At 28.8% G+C, this 18,215-nt stretch overlaps 1 protein-coding gene across 3 annotated transcripts in view; it reads left to right on the top strand.

Annotated features, from left to right (window-relative positions):
* The first annotated feature begins 1,180 nt into the window (after positions 1-1,180).
* The window catches only part of Taf3 (TBP-associated factor 3), a 102,932-nt gene continuing 85,897 nt past the window's right edge, over positions 1,181-18,215 (top strand). For all 3 annotated transcript variants that reach the window (XM_067272910.1, XM_067272911.1, XM_067272908.1), the window contains exons 1-2: positions 1,181-1,457; positions 15,990-16,232. In XM_067272910.1, coding sequence (XP_067129011.1) covers positions 1,292-1,457; positions 15,990-16,232 — 409 coding nt within the window. In that variant the 5' untranslated portion in view covers positions 1,181-1,291. The remainder of the gene's footprint in view (positions 1,458-15,989; positions 16,233-18,215) is intronic.

The following is an 18,215-nucleotide window of genomic DNA, read 5'->3' as shown; positions in this document are numbered from 1 at the left end:
CCTAAAAATGCTGCCCCTGCCGCCCCACTATGCTACGCCACTGATCGTATGTTTTTCAAGTGGTTTGAGAGTCTGATCAGTCTGGCACTATTAAACACGATTCCAATCACATCAACTGATTCCAAAAAGGCATTCTCGGTAGCAAGACTTTTCATTACTAAAATAAGAGTTAGATTGAGTGATCGAAGTATTGACCGTCTTTGCTTTTTAAAACCTTATAAAAATTTACAATATTTTGTATTATATTTTATTTATAAAAAAAAAAATACAAAAATTATTTTCTAAGTTAGAAGTTTGATCTAAGTTCATTTCTTTTAATTTTCAACTCAATTTAAAGGCATTTTTGTTGCTGTTGTATGCAGTTTCCAGCAAATTTTAATAAATTTTTTCTATTTGTGAAAATTTCTGCGTAATTCAAAGGTAATTTTTAATATATATCTTACACAGCGTTAATGATATGATTTTGGAAGTTACAGAACGTATTAAATTACTTTAAAAAACAAAAAGTAATTATATCATTTGATTTCATGATATTTTGTGTATCTTAAAAATAATTAATTTTGTCCCGGGATTTTCCGGGATCACGGGAAACAGTTCACTTTTATCCCGGAATCCCGGGACAAGCAAAAGACCGGGAAATGAGAAACCGTAGTGGCAGCCTACCGCTCTGCGGGACCAGGGAACGAATCCGGACGGGTCGAGAAATCCCCAGGAATTTTTCGAGAGTGGTCCGTCCAGATATGTCGGGCTCCGTCCCTCACCACCGGTCGCCCCATTGTGGGCCTGGCCGAGCCGAACCCAAAGGGCTTGCTAAAGTGAGGCCTTCTTAGTGCCCTTAGGGCAGAAAGAGTTAAAATAAAGAGATCTAAAGATTGATAACATTCAATAATGAATTCATATAAGTAAAAGTATTTTAAAATTAATTTAACAATTAAGTTTTGAAATATTTTTTATAATATACATATATTTTATCGGCATTAACTTATCGTTTTCCGGATCGCTAAGAAAGAAAGATAAAGTAATCAAAGTTAAAAACAACAATAATATTATTATTGATCATTTCAAAATTTTAAATAATATAAATATTTTGTTTAAATTTAGTGATTTATCTAATGGGAAAAAATATAAATGTCAATACAACATTTTAATTATTATTATTATTATTACTATCTGGCAACACTTAAAGTCTATCAATGTTATTTAAAATGTTCGTAGTAAATATATTGTATTCAGTGCAGATGTGATCATTATACAAGCTTCGTTCGGTTCATAAACTGTATCACATATTACTATGTCTTCACAATTTGCACAGGGCATTCTTAGAGTAGCTGTGGCACAAATATGCCAAAATATTGGATGGCATTCTGTACAATCGTCCCCTATCGACCTCCTGGTCGACATTTTGCAACGTTACTTACTTGAATTATCTAAAACAGCGCACAAGTATTGCAACCAATGTAAGTGGAACGGATGCATTTGAGAATTTTAACGTGATTTACAGATAATGTCGATATTCAATCGTTTCACATATCGATTCAATAAAACACTCAAAATACATTGATTCTATTCCCAAGTATAAATGTTTATATTGATTTAATATTTAAAACTTGTTTAAATGTATTTTTTTCACACGTGGATTTAAACAATTTGAATTAAATTTACAAATACTTGCAAATCATTGATATTATTATTATGATTTCTATGTGCAATTAAAAATATTACTTGAATTTAATCAAGGTATGCATAATATATAATTAAAATCACATATTTAACTAATAAATCTGTATATCATGTATAAATCATATGTATCCTATATATTAAACTGAGCTTTAATTATAATTTTCAATAGACAGTACAATGGCATATACTGTAGGTAATAATAAAAACAAATCTATATTTAATCCCATACATTCCAGTTATGTATAAATTCATATTAATTTCTTATTAATAGGAATTAATTAGTTTTAATTCTTTTTGATTTAAGTTTAATCTAAGATCAATGTCAAAAGTCTCATTCATTATTATTTTTAATTATCAAATTTACAAATATAGAGGAAATTTTAAGGATTTAAATATAACTTTTTTTAAAGAATTTAAATATTTTTAAATTTTGAAAGAATGCTAACATTTTATATTAATCAATATGGTTAATGTTACCTATGGTTCCAAGATGGTAGCTCGTCTCGATTCCAGCAAATAGAGGAAGGGAAACAGTGGGGACGCGCGTTCTAACCTAACCCAACCTATTCTAATAAATTACCATAATTATTACCAACAAAATTATTAGAATAGGTTAGGTAAGGTTATAATGTGCGTCCCCACTGTTTCCCTTCCTCTATTTGCTGGAATCAGACAAGCTGCCATCTTGGAACCATAGGTAACATTAACCATTAAGGATTAAAGTTTGAAGAAAAAATATTTTAAATTAAAAATAAATAAAATGCTTTATTAGCTAAGATATGTTTGGAACAGATAAGATATAATGACCACTTAATAATAATTTTATCTGTAATATTTTTTTAAATTTTAAAGTACAGTTTTACTAAGGAAATCAAGTATTCAGTGTTACTCTTACAATTACTCAAATTTAGTCTTATTACTCTTTAATAATTTAATTTCTAGAATTGAGTAATTAAAGAATGATTAAGATTTTTTGGAAGTTATATATAAAAACAAGTTCAAATAGTATAATTTGTATAATTTTTATTGTTTTGTCCTTTTTCAAACAGTGGTGGTGCATTAAAAATTTTAAAAATTACAATCTTTCGTTAAGAATTATGAAAGAAAAGAAAACTAAGAAAACTAGAAATTACAATAAAGGGGGAGTGGTCATGAATTTATTTCATTCTGGAGCAATTCTGTAATTTAGTTTCCTTTATTTTTCTGAAAAAGAATAAGAAATTGAGAATTATAAATTTCAAAAAACAAAATTTATAATTTTCAATAGTGTTTCAATGCTAATGATTTAACCAATAAATTGTCTGGCTAATTTATTAACTTTAATAATTTGTAATTAATTTTTTAATGATTTGATATGAAATTTTCTTTGTATATGTTATTAATTTATTATATATTTTTAAATTCCACACACACACACACACACACACACATATATATATATTTAGTTAAAACATATTTTATAATTTATATAATTAAAAAATGCTAATAAAATTGTCTAAATGCTAAATGCAACAATGAATGAAATGATTGGGAAACTATCAGCATTGTAGATAATGCTTTTAGGAGTAAAATATCAAAGAAATCAATAGTCTACCTGTTGTCAGTTATAACTATATTATAGTTGCCAGATTTCTATGACTGGATTAATGGACACTTAAAATAATTAATTTTACATTCTCCCAAGTTTCATTCTTTGGGATGGGATGCTGTCCCATTCCAAAAGAAGTAAAATTGAATGATTTTTTTTATTAATTACTAAATATTCTGTTTATTTTTTGTAGAGTTTGATTTAAAAATTATAGTTTTTTATATTGAATATAGGCTAAATATTTACAAATTTTAGTTTAATTTAGGGTATGAAATATATGTAATAAATCCAGTGATAGATGAAGTCCTTTCAGGATTCCTAGGCACAAAAATTTGAGCCCCTCTATATAAGTTTACATTATTATTATTATTTATTTAGTACTATTATTTGTTTGTTTATTCTATGTCTAATGTCTAATTGTAGTTATAGAATTATTTATAAATTATGATATAGAATTGCAATGGTAAAATTACTTTTTTTTTTTCCAATTTTGAGGTACTGAGACTGGGACCTTAGACTTGTGCCTCAAATGCCTAGTGGGAAATCTAGCACTGGGTAAGGTAAGATTCAAGCTCTGAATAAGGGGTTCTGCATCCCGAGAATTGTAGACCTCTATATAAGCAAAAAAGTTGAAGGAACCATCTCTGTACATGCAACCCTTTGCGAGATATTTGCCTCTAAAGATCAGTTTTTAACATGTATCATTATACTGCCTATTCTTTATAGTTAAATGCAATAGTCTTAGTTGAGTGACACAACTTGCAATCTTGCATGACCTAATTTTAGGGGCTCTATCTTACAGTCACTTGTAGAGGGTGTGGTTTCTTTGACTTTTTTGCTCCTATGGGTATGCTCTTCAGCTTCAATAAGGTTCCAACTGTCTCATTCAGAAGCTTGAATTGTATCCTGGGTAAATCATAGTTTTCTATGAGGAAGAATATGAATACACCTGTACAGAAATCTATTATTTTTGCTATAAAACATAAGGAAGACATTTAAAAATGAAAGTAAAGTACAGATTGCATCCTTTCTCATTTCAATTAAGAAAAAGAACAGTTTAGCTAAAATAAAGAATTGACTTTTAAAATAAACAATGTCTGGAACCCTAGATATAACTCCTGAAACTTTCCTATCTGGTGATCTGGATGACTCTGAAAAATAGACATATATTTAAAACTGAGAACAGCTTCTCAAAACAGTGCTATAAGTTTATTATTATTTTTACTGTCAAGTTTAACAGTCAATTTCTACAATAAAACTTTATTATAGAAATTTGACAAAATTTTTTTTATTAATATATGATTATTAAATACTGAAATTTTTGTAATTTCCAAAATGAATAATATCAATTTTATTTGATTTTATCATATTTTATTTGAAATGTAAAAAAATAAGCATTACTGAACACGAAACGCTTTAGCAAAAACAAAAAGTATCATTAAAATAATCCTATTTTCTAATTTGTATCATTTTATTTTATTTATATTTCAATGTTATTTCTTGCATTTTTGCTTAAAAAATTTAAATTTAAAAAATATTTTGAGTAAAATTATTAAAAATTGTTTGATATACTTCTCAAAATCTCACTAGGGTCTAATGACAGATGTAAAGCATTAATGAACGAAATCTATCACTGGATTGTAGTAAGGTTTTGAGAAATGTGTTATATGTTCAGTTGGTGGGTGAAAGAACTAAGAATTATACAATAATAAAAACTCCAAAAATCTAACAAACCAGTGAGAAAATTATAAACAAAGTTGTTTTCTCAGCAGAGTGTTGCCTGATGATGCCTGTTTAACACAGGCAAAAATGTTTGCACTTTATAATTTTCTCGCTGGTTTGTGAGGTTTTTGCAGTGTTTATTATTGTCTAATATTAACCAGTTGTAAAGTAGCAGTTGTGAACTAGGAATTGTCTGACTGTTTGCATAGTAAGGGACATTTAAATATTATATAAGCTCTTGAAACAGAGCTGGTGAAAAATCTTGATTGCTTACATGTAGAAGAGCATTAAATCAGTGTTTGCATAACATGTTTTTGAACTTTTTATGTGGACATATTTAGAGATGTAATATAAAATCTGTTATAAATATTCAGATTAGATGTACATTAAAAAAAATTATTAATTAAAATATTCTTAATTTTTACTTAATAATATTTGTACTATTTTATTTTCACTATTATCAAAATCTTACATTATGAGATTGATATCAAAAAAATCTATTATATTTAGTTTGTTTCCTTATTGTACAAGCTTATAAAAGTGTTAGATGAACATAATTTTACTTAATCTAAGAGGAGAGAACAACATCGTGCTTGCAATTGTTTACATTGAGGTCAAAAATGGCAGAAATTATGCTTAGGTAACACTTGAATATCACAATTGAGAATTTAAATACCTTATTTTTATTTAGTGTTTCAACAATTTGTTGTACAATATAATATAATATACAGTATAATGAAAACAAATTTGAAGATTAGAATGTATTTATTTATTATAAACTGTGTCGAAAATTATCTGTTTTTTTTTAATTTATTATTGTGCTATTTTATAATTGTAAAATATTACATAAAAAATTTAAAAATATATGTATAATTTGGCAGATTATATTTTTAATTCAATGTATTTTTAATTGATTTCATTCTCTATAAATTTAATTAAATCAAAAAATGCTTACTGGAATTGATAAATTAAAAATAAAATAACACCTTTCACTGTTCCAGCACAAAGTTTAATCATTTAAGAACGTTTTCGACTGACTTGAACAGTCTTCGTCAGTTAATCGTACAAATGAAAAAGAACAAAGAATTTGAAGTTGCGAAATATAAAATATAAAAAACAAAACTCGAACAGCGGTTGCGCGGTTAACGGTAATATGCTTGCGCGCTATACAAATGTACAATAAATACAAAGATGAAAAATAGAAACAAAAAGTGATAAATTAAACAATAAAAATAAAACAAAGTAAACAACAGTGCCGACGCTGAAGAAGTATCCGCTAATTTATGTTATTAAAAAAGGATTTCCAAGCAGAAGATAAACCGTCTGCATCTCTGTGGTTGATGCACTGCGTGGTTAACTTTGCTCTATGTATCTCCATTTTTTCAATGTTCCTTATCGCCTGTCTAGGACTTGTAGCCCTTCTGATTGCGGCTTTATCCCAGTAAACTGAGACATCTTGTTGTTTTGCAAAAGCTGCCAGAACCGTACTGTCAACGTTCCTGTTGACAGTACGGTTCTGGCAGCTTTTGCAAAACAACAAGATGTCTCAGTTTACTGGGATAAAGCCGCAATCAGAAGGGCTACAAGTCCTAGACAGGCGATAAGGAACATTGAAAAAATGGAGATACATAGAGCAAAGTTAACCACGCAGTGCATCAACCACAGAGATGCAGACGGTTTATCTTCTGCTTGGAAATCCTTTTTTAATAACATAAATTAGCGGATACTTCTTCAGCGTCGGCACTGTTGTTTACTTTGTTTTATTTTTATTGTTTAATTTATCACTTTTTGTTTCTATTTTTCATCTTTGTATTTATTGTACATTTGTATAGCGCGCAAGCATATTACCGTTAACCGCACAACCGCTGTTCGAGTTTTGTTTTTTATATTTTATATTTCGCAACTTCGAATTCTTTGTTCTTTTTCATTTGTACGATTAACTGACGAAGACTGTTCAAGTCAGTCGAAAACGTTCTTAAATGATTAAACTTTGTGCTGGAACAGTGAAAGGTGTTATTTTATTTTTAATAAATTTAATTAATATTACAAAAGTTTTTTAGTGGAGAAAGTTTAAAAAATTGCATCAAAATGCTAAAATTATCTTTTGTATTGTCTTTTGAATGTTACATCTATAAGGATTGGAATTTAATCAGTTATCAAAAATAAATTATTTTCAATTTTTTCTATTTACAATTAATTTTTTATTATTTTTTAAAAATAAAAACAATTTATTTATATTTGTTTCTGATATAACTATTTAAAATAATATAAATGAGAAATGAAAAAACTTTTTTGTTATATATTACATTTTTTTATTTATTTTATTTTTACACACTACTGGTGATGTTGTTTAGACAATGTTTGCCTATCTCATACAACAAAGAAATAACAAACCTGTTAAAATGTTAATCTAGACCAGCGATTCTCAACCTTCTTATCTCCGCAACCCCCCAAATAGTAAATATAAATAAAATTAATATTTTGCGACTCCCCCACTTAAAGGAATAATAACAGTAAGCCTTACTATTATTAATTGATTTTTGACTGTAATTATAAATGAAGCGTGCAATGCCATAATGTTGTAAATGCCAAAAAACAAACTTTTTAGGAGAGAGAAAAAACATTTTTTCTAATGAACAAACTATAATCAAATGCTATAAAAATTATTTTAACAATTTACACTTTGGAATAAAACATTGGGTTTAATTTCAAACACCTAAGTATGCTGGTAAGGAAACAAAAAAAGTTTAAAAACAGGGTTAGAGCCATAATGTTGTAAATGCCAAAATTGTGCAAGTGCATAAAGTTGTAAATGCCAAAAACAATCGCAATCATAAAATTAATGTTTCTGCAGCTGAAAAACAGTTTTGAATACCAAAAACTTACATTTAAATTATTAAACACAATTTACAAATTCAATATCAATTTTAACATTAAAAACAGGCAATAATCTATTAGTGACTGCTTCCTGGCTTCAACAATGTTGAGCCCACAGTTTTGGTACTTGAACTGGGCTGTAATCTTTATCAATTGAAATATAATTATGATAAATAAAGGAAAATATAAACAATAAGGTATTAATTTAGTGTAATAATAGTTAAAATGTATTTAAAAACTTCAAATTTAAAAGATTAATGGAAGTCCGAATATCATTTTGAAATATTAAATAATAAGGTGATACAGGTCAACTATTAATAAACTGGGATTCAGTTATCCGGTTCTGCATAAAAAACTCACTGCATTACAAATTGGAATAACAAAATGATGTAAATGTAAACCGTAACATTTTACGCGCCAAAAGTCACGTGGCTTGCACTTTGGCACTTAAAACGTTATGGCTTGCACATAAATTCATCTTCAAAATATAGCCACTTAGAGCGCCACTATCGCCACAATATTTTTTTGTAGGAAAAAACATTGCATTTAAAATTCATTTCTTCAATAAAATGTATTTTGAGAAAAATGGCATTTACAACCTTATGGCATTGCACGCTTCAAATGTAAATTTTTTTAAATATTACATAATCATATTGCACTAATTTTATACATTAAGAAAATACTGACTGTATAAAAAATGTAATACAACTATTCCTATTATTTTATGTCGCTGCGTTTATAGCAACGGGTATGATCATGCATGTATGGAGTATACATACATGAGCAATTTACAAGTTCCAACTTGATGTGTACGTACTCTTTGTAATTTGATCTCCTCCTATAATACTCGCTGTGAGAGCATGTTTGAACATGCAACTGGTTGCATTTGAACAAGTCGTGCTGTCACTAGTATAAAAGAGGCGCTGGCAATTGCACCACTTTGGTTAAGTTTCGAATGCAAAGCATGCGTCTGATGCTTTTATTTTAGTGTGTGGTCAACTGTGAAACTGAATTTTTTTTTTTTAGATTTCTAATGCAAAATGGATAAATTTGTGAAAAAATGAAGTGAGCCATCTACATCCAGTGAATCAGTTGGTAAAAAGACAAGGTTTCACCTCATTGGATGGAAAGTCATAGTGCGTTGTTTGCTCTCAAGTTCTCTCTGATGAAAGCATGAAGCCATCAAAATTAGTTTGACACTTGGAAAATAAACATACGGCTCATAAAAACAAACCCTTGGAATTTTTTGAAAGAAAATTACATACCTTGAGAAATCAATAAACTTCTATTTGTAAGTTAAGCCATACTGATAAAAGTGTACTTGAAGCATCTTATCTCGTAGCACTAAGAGTAGCTAAGATGTCCAAACCCCATACAATCGCTGAAAACTTCATATTGCCTGCTGCAATTGATATGGTCAGTGTTTTAATAGGTGTGGAAGAAGAAAAAAATTGAAAAACATTCCACTTTCTAACAACACAATATCAAGGCGAATCGATGACATGGCTGCCAATGTTCACAATCAGATAATTCAGCAAGTGAGTTCGAGTGAATTTTTTAGTATTCGATTTGACGAATCAACAGATGTAGTAAACATGTCTCAGTTCTTATGTTTTGTGAGGTATGAATGCAATAGGGACACATTGATCAAAGAAAATATGTAGTTTTGCAAAACAGTACCGGGTCATGCAACAGAACAATGTCTTTTTGATGTTTTTTATGAAGCTATGAGAAACTATACTAACATAGATTGGACAAAATGTATTGAAGTATGTAGTGATGGTGCAAAGGCAATAACAGGAAAGAACAGTGGATTAATGAAAATATAAGAGATTGTTTATACCAAGGGCAGAATGGATGCACTGCTTCCTTCACAGACATGCTCTTGTCACAAAAAATATGCCAGAAAATCTCAATCAAATTCTTTGTGAAGCTGTAAACTTGGTTAATTTTATTAAAAGCCGACCGTTACAGAACAGGCTGTTTGCTAAACTATGCAATGGAATGGTGCAAAAATAAAAAATCTCTTCTTTTCCATACAGAAGTTAGATGGTTATCGCGAGGGAAAGTGTTAACCCGGTATTGGAATTGTGAGATGAATTAATAATATTTTTCCAAGATAAACAAATGCCATTCTCATTGTTTTTACAGAATGAGTGTATGATGATGTTGGTTTACTTAGTTGATGTATTTTTGCTTTTAAACGACTTGAATGTGAATTTACAAGGACGTGATAGAAACATTTTATTAATGACAGACAAAGTTCATGCATTCATTAAAAAGCTTGATATCTGGATTATTTGCCTTCAAAGCAAAAATTTGGATATGTTTCCACTCACTTTGGATTATATTGAGAAAAATTTGAATGAACAAGACACTATTATTCACCACAATTTGGATTGCATGAAGATGCATTTGTGTGAGCTAAAAACTCAGTTGACGGAATATTTCCTGGTAGATAAAATGACTTCTCAAAGAGATGGGTACTGAATTTGTTTAGTGAAAATGTTGTTCCACTGCTAAGTTACCAGTTGAGATTTACGACCAGCTCATCGAAATGTCTGCTGACAAAACGCTACAACTGCAATTTACATCTAAAGATTTAAATATGTTTTGGCTTGCTTGTCGACATGAATATGGAAATTTAGTCACAGAAGCATTGAAAATATTAATTTCCTTTTCGCTACGTCTTATCTCTGTGAAAAGGGTTTTTCATCTATGGTTGCGCTAAAAACTAAATACAGGAATCGTCTTTTATCACTCGAAAACAATTTACTTTTGTGTGTTTCTAACGTAGATTCACATAATAATGGAGAAAATTTTAAATGAAAACAAATGCAGCCATCACATTAATTTATTTCTTTACATGTACACTTATTGTAAGTAAAATGTTTATAAGTTTATAATAAATGATTTTTCTCATAAAATGATTTCATTATTGTTTCACGATTCCCCCCTTTAATATTACCGCGACCCCCAGGTTGATAAATGCTGATCTAGATCTATTTTTTAAACTACAGTGGAACCTAGTTAATTTCAAAGTCATTTGTTTTTCCCAGTTGTCTAGCATAACATTAAATCAAACTGGTTAACTCAAATTTCTCAAAACTTTTTAACACTAAGTCTGAAATTTTTTTCGTGACCGATTTGAGTTAACCAGGTTCCATTGTATTTTTAATCAACAACTCTTTTTTACTATATAATAATAAATAAACTTTTAATATCAACAAATCATTCAGACTGTTTGTTTGAGTCACTTTGTTTATGAACTTAATTAACATAGAGTAACTTGGTCAATTAATCCCAAGATCTTTTATGATCATCATAGGAAGCAAGTATGGACTTGAGGAGATTTTTTGTTCCTAGAACAGAAAGTTCTTTGGATTAATTAAGTTTATAAACATAAAGTAACTCCAATGAAGTAGTTTGGATAGTCTGTTGATTTATTATTATAATCTAAATATAATAAAAGTAATGTAAACTGTAAAGTATGACTTACTGAGAAATATTAATCCATTGACATCCATATCCAAATTATTTGTTAATGCAAGCACAAATTTAGATAAAATATATTTTATAACTAATTTAATAATAATTTTTAAAAGAAAGTAGTTTTGATAGTATAATATACTTTTTAAGTTTACTTATCACTTTTGTTTTTAATTCAAAAATTGTATTTAGAAAGCTAGGATAGTTTATTAAGACTATTAAGACTATACAAATGAGTCTTTCGATGTTCTTTCTCACACCTCAGGAAAATAATAGTCTTACTTTTGCATAATGAGTTTTGCATAGTGAGGCAGATGAGCAGCCTCTAATAAAAGGTCGACTCTGCTATAAGACTGTTATTTTCCTGAGGTGTGAGAAAGGACATCAAAAGACTTATTTGTGTAGTCTTAATTGTGTATTAATTTTACAATTATAGTCCTGGCCATTTTCTCAAAATACAATAGTGTGCACCTGTAACAAACCTGTATGGATCATCAGAACTGGTTCGTTATAACCGATGTTCATTACATTGGATAAGAAATAAAGCATAGTCTAATTTTGAAAAAGAAAGTTTAATGTCTCAAAGATAAAATGTAACAAATTATTACATAGGAAGTTGCTTTTTGAAACGTCAATATAAATTCTCGTGATTACTTAAAAAATTCTGTTATTTTTATTTTTCAATTTTTGCTAGTTGCATAACATTCTACAACATATAGTTTCACCACAGCAAAACTATTTGAAATATTTTGCAAAGTATTATGCATTTGTAAAAACTCATGAACAACAATGGTGTTTTGCAAAACTTCAGAAATTGGCATTATCAGAATGTCTGCATATGTTGCATTATCATCATCATCATCATCGCTAATTTCATTATTTTTGGAAAACACTGATTCTATAATATCATTATCCGTTAAAAGTTCCTTACTAATAACACTCATCAACCTTGACATATTCTTCAAAACTGTAGTCAGAAAATGCATCTGGTAACTGCAGAGGAAACACATCTTGAACATCTTTTGTTTCACCATTTGTTACTTTACTTTTCAAAAGTTTGTTGATTGGAATGTTGTCATATAAACCAAACTCTTCTTTATTAGTTTGTAGAAAGCCAGTGTGTCAAAAACAATTTACTATTGTTGGCATTGATACATTTTGCCATGATGTATGGACAAAGCTTATTGCATCAAGAAGATTTATAGAAAACAATTCTTCACTATTATATATAGACGCTACCATTTTTGAAAAGGAGAATTTGCCAATAGCTGCTCCTCAAGTTGTCTAAAGGTTGTAGTTTTGAACTTGTATTGGGCAGCTTGAACACCAGTGTAATGCAACGTAAATTCTTGATGTCAGGATGTGTGGTGCAGTTGCCAATCAATAAATAAAATTTTTCATTTTTTTCTTCTGTTCTTTATCTCATCTTTTCAGTTTGCTACAGAAAATGCCAGATGTCATCCAAGCTCTTTGGTTAGATTTATAGTTTAACTGGTAGCTGTCAATTTTTGAAACATCTTGGATTTTTCAGTTTACTGATTACTAACAATTTTCTCTTTTCCATTCATAAGATTTGATGCTCTATGTATATGAAAGTTGTTTTTAACATTAATTGAAACCAATAACTAATTTTTAACAGAAGAATAATTATATTAATTTAGTGATCCATAAATTCATAAACTAAAGCAAGGTATATCATTATCTGTTAAACATTTTAATAATTAGTGGATTTACATTAATTTTAATTAATTATTTAGGGGATACTATAGATTACCACCTATGGAATTTCAGGTCTTTGAGTATATATCTGAACTCAGGAGACCGAGACGAGTTCAACGATACCCTACTTTTGGACCGGAGACGAAAAATAATAAAGTTATCATACTTTTTTCCAGCAATCGCGCGATGATAGGGAGTCGCGTCGCTCTCTCCGCTAAGTCGGCTTCGCTATCGCGATTGGGAGTCGCGTCGCTTGCCGTTAAAATTGCCTTTAGTAGACGTTTCCCCCCCTTTTTTTAATTTGTTCAAGAACTATCGTGAATCAATAACTAGTGACGTTCAGCACATGGCGGCTGTCGGCGGCTCCCTCCGGGAGGTCAGTCGGGAGCACGAACAGTGGGAATGGCTGCCATGTTTGCTGCCATAAGTAACATTAACCGAAATGGCGATCGCGCAATGATCGGAAGTCACGTCGCTCTCTCCGCTCTCGTATCGCGTGTTAACCCTATTGGAGATGACCGTAGTCTGATGTCATGGTTTGCAGACTTTACCGCAAGATGGCAGTACTAGCAACTATGGTGCCATCTTCATGAGAGCATTAAAAAAGTATGGTAACTTAAAAAGCATGATAATTTTTTTTATTTTTCGTCTCCGGTCCAAAAATAGGGTACCGTTGAACTTGTCTCGGTCCCCTGAGTTCAAATATATAATCAAAGTCCTGAAATTCCATAGGTGGTAATCTATAGTACACCCATTATTTGATATTTTAGAGCATATCAATATTTAATTAAAATTATTCTATCTGTATTAGTGTTGGTGTGTTTTGATCTCTAACAAATGGCAACAAACCAATTTGTAGTTCATAAATTTACAGATTATTAAAAGTAGCATAATTGGCCTAATTATAATCTGGAAATATTTGTTATCTATTTATTTACATTTGAAAATTTTTATTAAATATTTATATTCTCTTATATTTTAATATTAGCTTAAATTTATAAACGTTACTTTTTGTAAATATTGTTGAATTATTTAGCTGGAATACAACATATGCTTCACTCTATACTACATTGTGTATAATAAATTGCATTTTATATCAATGAAGGTCGAAACTTTATTAAAAATATATTTAAAATGGGATTACTCAGGTAAATAAATAACTTTAAAAAAACTAAATAAATATTTTAATAAATAAAATTCATACTGCACTCTTAGAACCTACAACCGGTGTGATATATATAAAAAAAAAAAAATTTGTCACACCGGTTATAGGTTCTAAGAGTGCAGTATTTTACACATCCCAGTGTTCTCCAGTGTAGTGTAAATAAAATTCATTTTGTATGTTAATGTTGCATTCTATATTGCCATTGCTTATGTGAAAATAAGTGAAACTTTAGTATAAATTAAAAAACTTTTTTATTAGTTGTATAAAAATGTATTGAAAATTTTAATATTTATAAAGCAAGATTATAATCTTTATAAATGTAAAAGGAATTCTGTTCAATAATAGAATTATCAGAAGACATGGCAATGACTCCCTGCCAAGTAAAGAAGTCACTGATTGACTATATATACAGGAATCAGAGTTGTCTATTTTCAAAAGTCAATTTCTCTGTCCCCAAATAGCTGAAGTAATTCTGAATATCTTGTATAAAAGAAAATTGTTTTCTTAGGTAGTGGTCAAAATTTCAAGATTTTCCATAAAACAGTTGCTAAAATATAAGCAATTAAAGAGTGCAAAAAAATCACTAAAAAAGCTGTATTCTTCTTCATCTAGCAGTACAGATGCTGAAACTTCTGGAACAATAGGTCAAAGTTCACAGGGTTCCCATAGAGCTAATTCAATTTTATGGCTTAATTTTATTCTTATAAAGATAAAATTGTATTGAAACAAATGAATTTTATTCAAAATGTTACTCAGAATAACAAAAGCTCAAATTTATGTGAATTAAAACTTTTTATGATGATTTTTCTAAATGGCATATTGAATGCATCAGTTGGTGGTGCATTTGTTGGCACCAACCAAAATGAATATTGAAAGCATTCAGATGGCAGCGCATTTGGTCAGCAATGTGTTTAGTTGGTGCTCGGCAATTGCTGACCAAATTATATGTCATCATCTTATGTCTTGATGTAATAATATAGTTATTAAACAAAAACAATTGTTATCCAAAGAAAAACATCTGAGATGTAAAAAAATTTTGCCAAGTAAAAACATATGACAATTTAGACGACAGTCAAAATTTTTTTAGGAGTTTTCCTTTGGTAAAGATAAGCTTAGTGCTCGGAAGCAATACCCACAAGATTTTTACCTGTGTTATTCTTTCCTACATTTCACTTCCTAGTACCAAGCTTATCTTTACTAAAGGAAAACTCCTAGAAAAAATTTTGACTGTCTAAATTGTAAGTTTTTACTTGGCAAAATTTTTTACCAGATGTTTTTGTTTGAATAGAATAATTACAATAGAACTGAATAATGATAGAATAATAAATTCAGAAAAATTTAAGTGGATTCTACTGTATTAGCTTAAGAGCAATCCTGAAAATTTTGAAATTTTCAGGATTGCTCTTAAGCTAATACAGTAGAATCCGCTTATTCTAACCATGGATATTGTTATCAATTGTCTAATGTTATCAGAATTTTCATGTTTATAGACATATAAGTTAAAATAAACGTATGAAATGTTATTATATAATCAGAGTTTCCATTATAGTCATTACTATCTTCTTTTTGATCTGTATTTTTGTGTTATTAACCTTAATATGCTGGTAACATAGTCATTATCAGTTATTGTTATCTGTCTTAATCAGTGCTTAATCATTAATTGTTACTTTACAGTACAATAGTTTAAATTCTGCATAAAACAAAACACTACTATATTATTATTATTATGAACAAATTTTTTAAATTTAGATGGAAGAACAGAACCAAATCTTGATGATCTTGGATTGGCTTTCAAAGAATTGGGTATTCTTATACAAGAAATGGAAGAATATGCTAATAATGTAGAACCTGTAGCCTTTGCTCATAAAGTATCTGCATTTCCTGTTGCTCATCCATCTAATCTTCAAAGTTTGAAAGTTGAAAATATGGAATCATTTCATGGATCAGAATGGGTTCATGAGAATCTTCCAGAGTCTCATCATGATTTGGAAGGTATTAAATTATTTGTAAAATATTAAGAATTTATTCATATATTTATTGCTCATATATAAACAAATAATAGAAAAAAAAGACTTAATTCATTTTGTTTAATAGGCTTAATTCATTTTGTTTTATACAGTAATTTAAATATATTTAAACCAAGGTTTAAATATATTTAAATTATAAAACATATTGCACTTTAAAAATTAAGAATTCAATGTCCACAAAATTACTTCATATTCACTTCGTTCTTAATTTAATTATGTTCTGTGTAAAAAAATAAGCAAATAAAATTGTGAGTAAATCATTTAATAGTATACATATTGCATAGATGTAGTTTCAAATAAAATCATATATCTTTTACAATGCTTTTTTCTCTTACTGAATGTAGATTGAACAAGTGGGAGCAAAAGTCTAAGTAGATTTTGACCCTTAATACTCACTGTGTATCTGACAATAAATTTTTCTTTTCCCTTTTCTATTTATTCTAGAGACTTTGGCTTTTGCTTTATTCTCCAATGTTAAATGCTGCTAGCAGAAATGATATAAAGCCCAAGCATTTATTTTGGGATAAAGTAATATTAATTAAAATTGATGCTGAAGATATTGTTGAAACATAGTCTTCTAATAATTGAGAATTGATATCTTGATATTGAAATATTGATATCTTGATTTAAAAAGTTTTTCAATATATGACAAGAAAAAACACGTTTACAATAACACCAAAGTATTTTTCGTAATTGGACAGATTTTTTTGCATGGTTTTTTAAAACTAGTCGTAAACAATAGTTTTGAATCAAAAATGATTCATAGATCATTAAAAAAAATCAAAGTTATTAATTAGGCCATTTAGTAAAAAGCAGTTTTAATAGAGTTGGGAGAGTTAGAGTAAGGAGTAACATATTACTACTGTTTTGGATAAATTAAATGTAATATTAAATTAATGGAGTAGTGAAACAATATGAATTATCTCTGTAATTGGACTAAATCACAATTTAAAATCTTGATATTGGTATGAATTATGAAATTAGAGTTAAGTGTAGATCAAGATAGACTTTGAAGCAGTACAGACAAGATTATTAGTCAATACAGACTTTAATAAGTATAATCAAGATGGACTTTGCAGAGAAAAGGGCTTAGAACTACTGTAAAATACTATTAGTTGGAAAAAATGTAAAAAAGAAAACTCTCCAGTTCAAATTTTAAATGAATGAATAGTAAAATAACTAAACCAACTGACAAGAGAAGAATGGATATCAAAGTGATTATTTAATATATCCAACAAAAGCAAACAGAATTTTAGAAACAAAAATCTGATGTAAATATAAGTATGTGAGTATGTGATTATAAAATGGTTTTTTCAGATTCAAAATTTTTTGAGATTATATTCTGGTTTAAGCAGAAGTCGTATAGTTGATCAAGATTTAATTCCACAACTTTGGTTTGGTTTGATTCTGAAAAATATTACAGAATTGTCTTTCATTGAGACAGTTTAAATCAATGAGAGACAATTCAAAAATTTTAAATAGATGCAGACAATGATATTGGCCTGTATTTATTTATTTCTTTCTTTGAAATAGCAATTAGTGTTAAACAATATAATTGAAAAGGCTGAAAAACTTCATGCTTAATGATATTAGTAAACATAAAAGATAAAATTGAAGATGTAACTGAAAAATTATTCTAATAGAAAATTGGTAAAATGTTGTCCAGATTAAAATAAGATAGCGACAACTTAGATGTATGTTGACTAATGATCATAAAAGAAAAGTTTATATTATAAGCCATAAGATAAAAGCATGATTCAGAACTGTAAATTTGGAATTACAATGTTGGAAAAATACAATTTTAACTGTTTATAAATGCTTTAGATCAGTGGTCGGCAACCTTTCTGACCTCATGGACCACTAAACTCACAATTTTGAATCCTGCGGACCACTATCATGAATTTTTTTAAATGATACAAAGTCTGTAGTATAATAATGATCACAAAAG

This window comes from Centruroides vittatus, unplaced genomic scaffold (assembly GCF_030686945.1).
Source record: "Centruroides vittatus isolate TY-2023 unplaced genomic scaffold, ASM3068694v2 contig_459, whole genome shotgun sequence".
In the NCBI taxonomy this organism is placed as follows: domain Eukaryota; kingdom Metazoa; phylum Arthropoda; class Arachnida; order Scorpiones; family Buthidae; genus Centruroides; species Centruroides vittatus.
The sequence above is the reverse complement of the archived record's forward strand: the minus strand, read 5'-3'. Positions and strand labels throughout refer to the sequence as shown.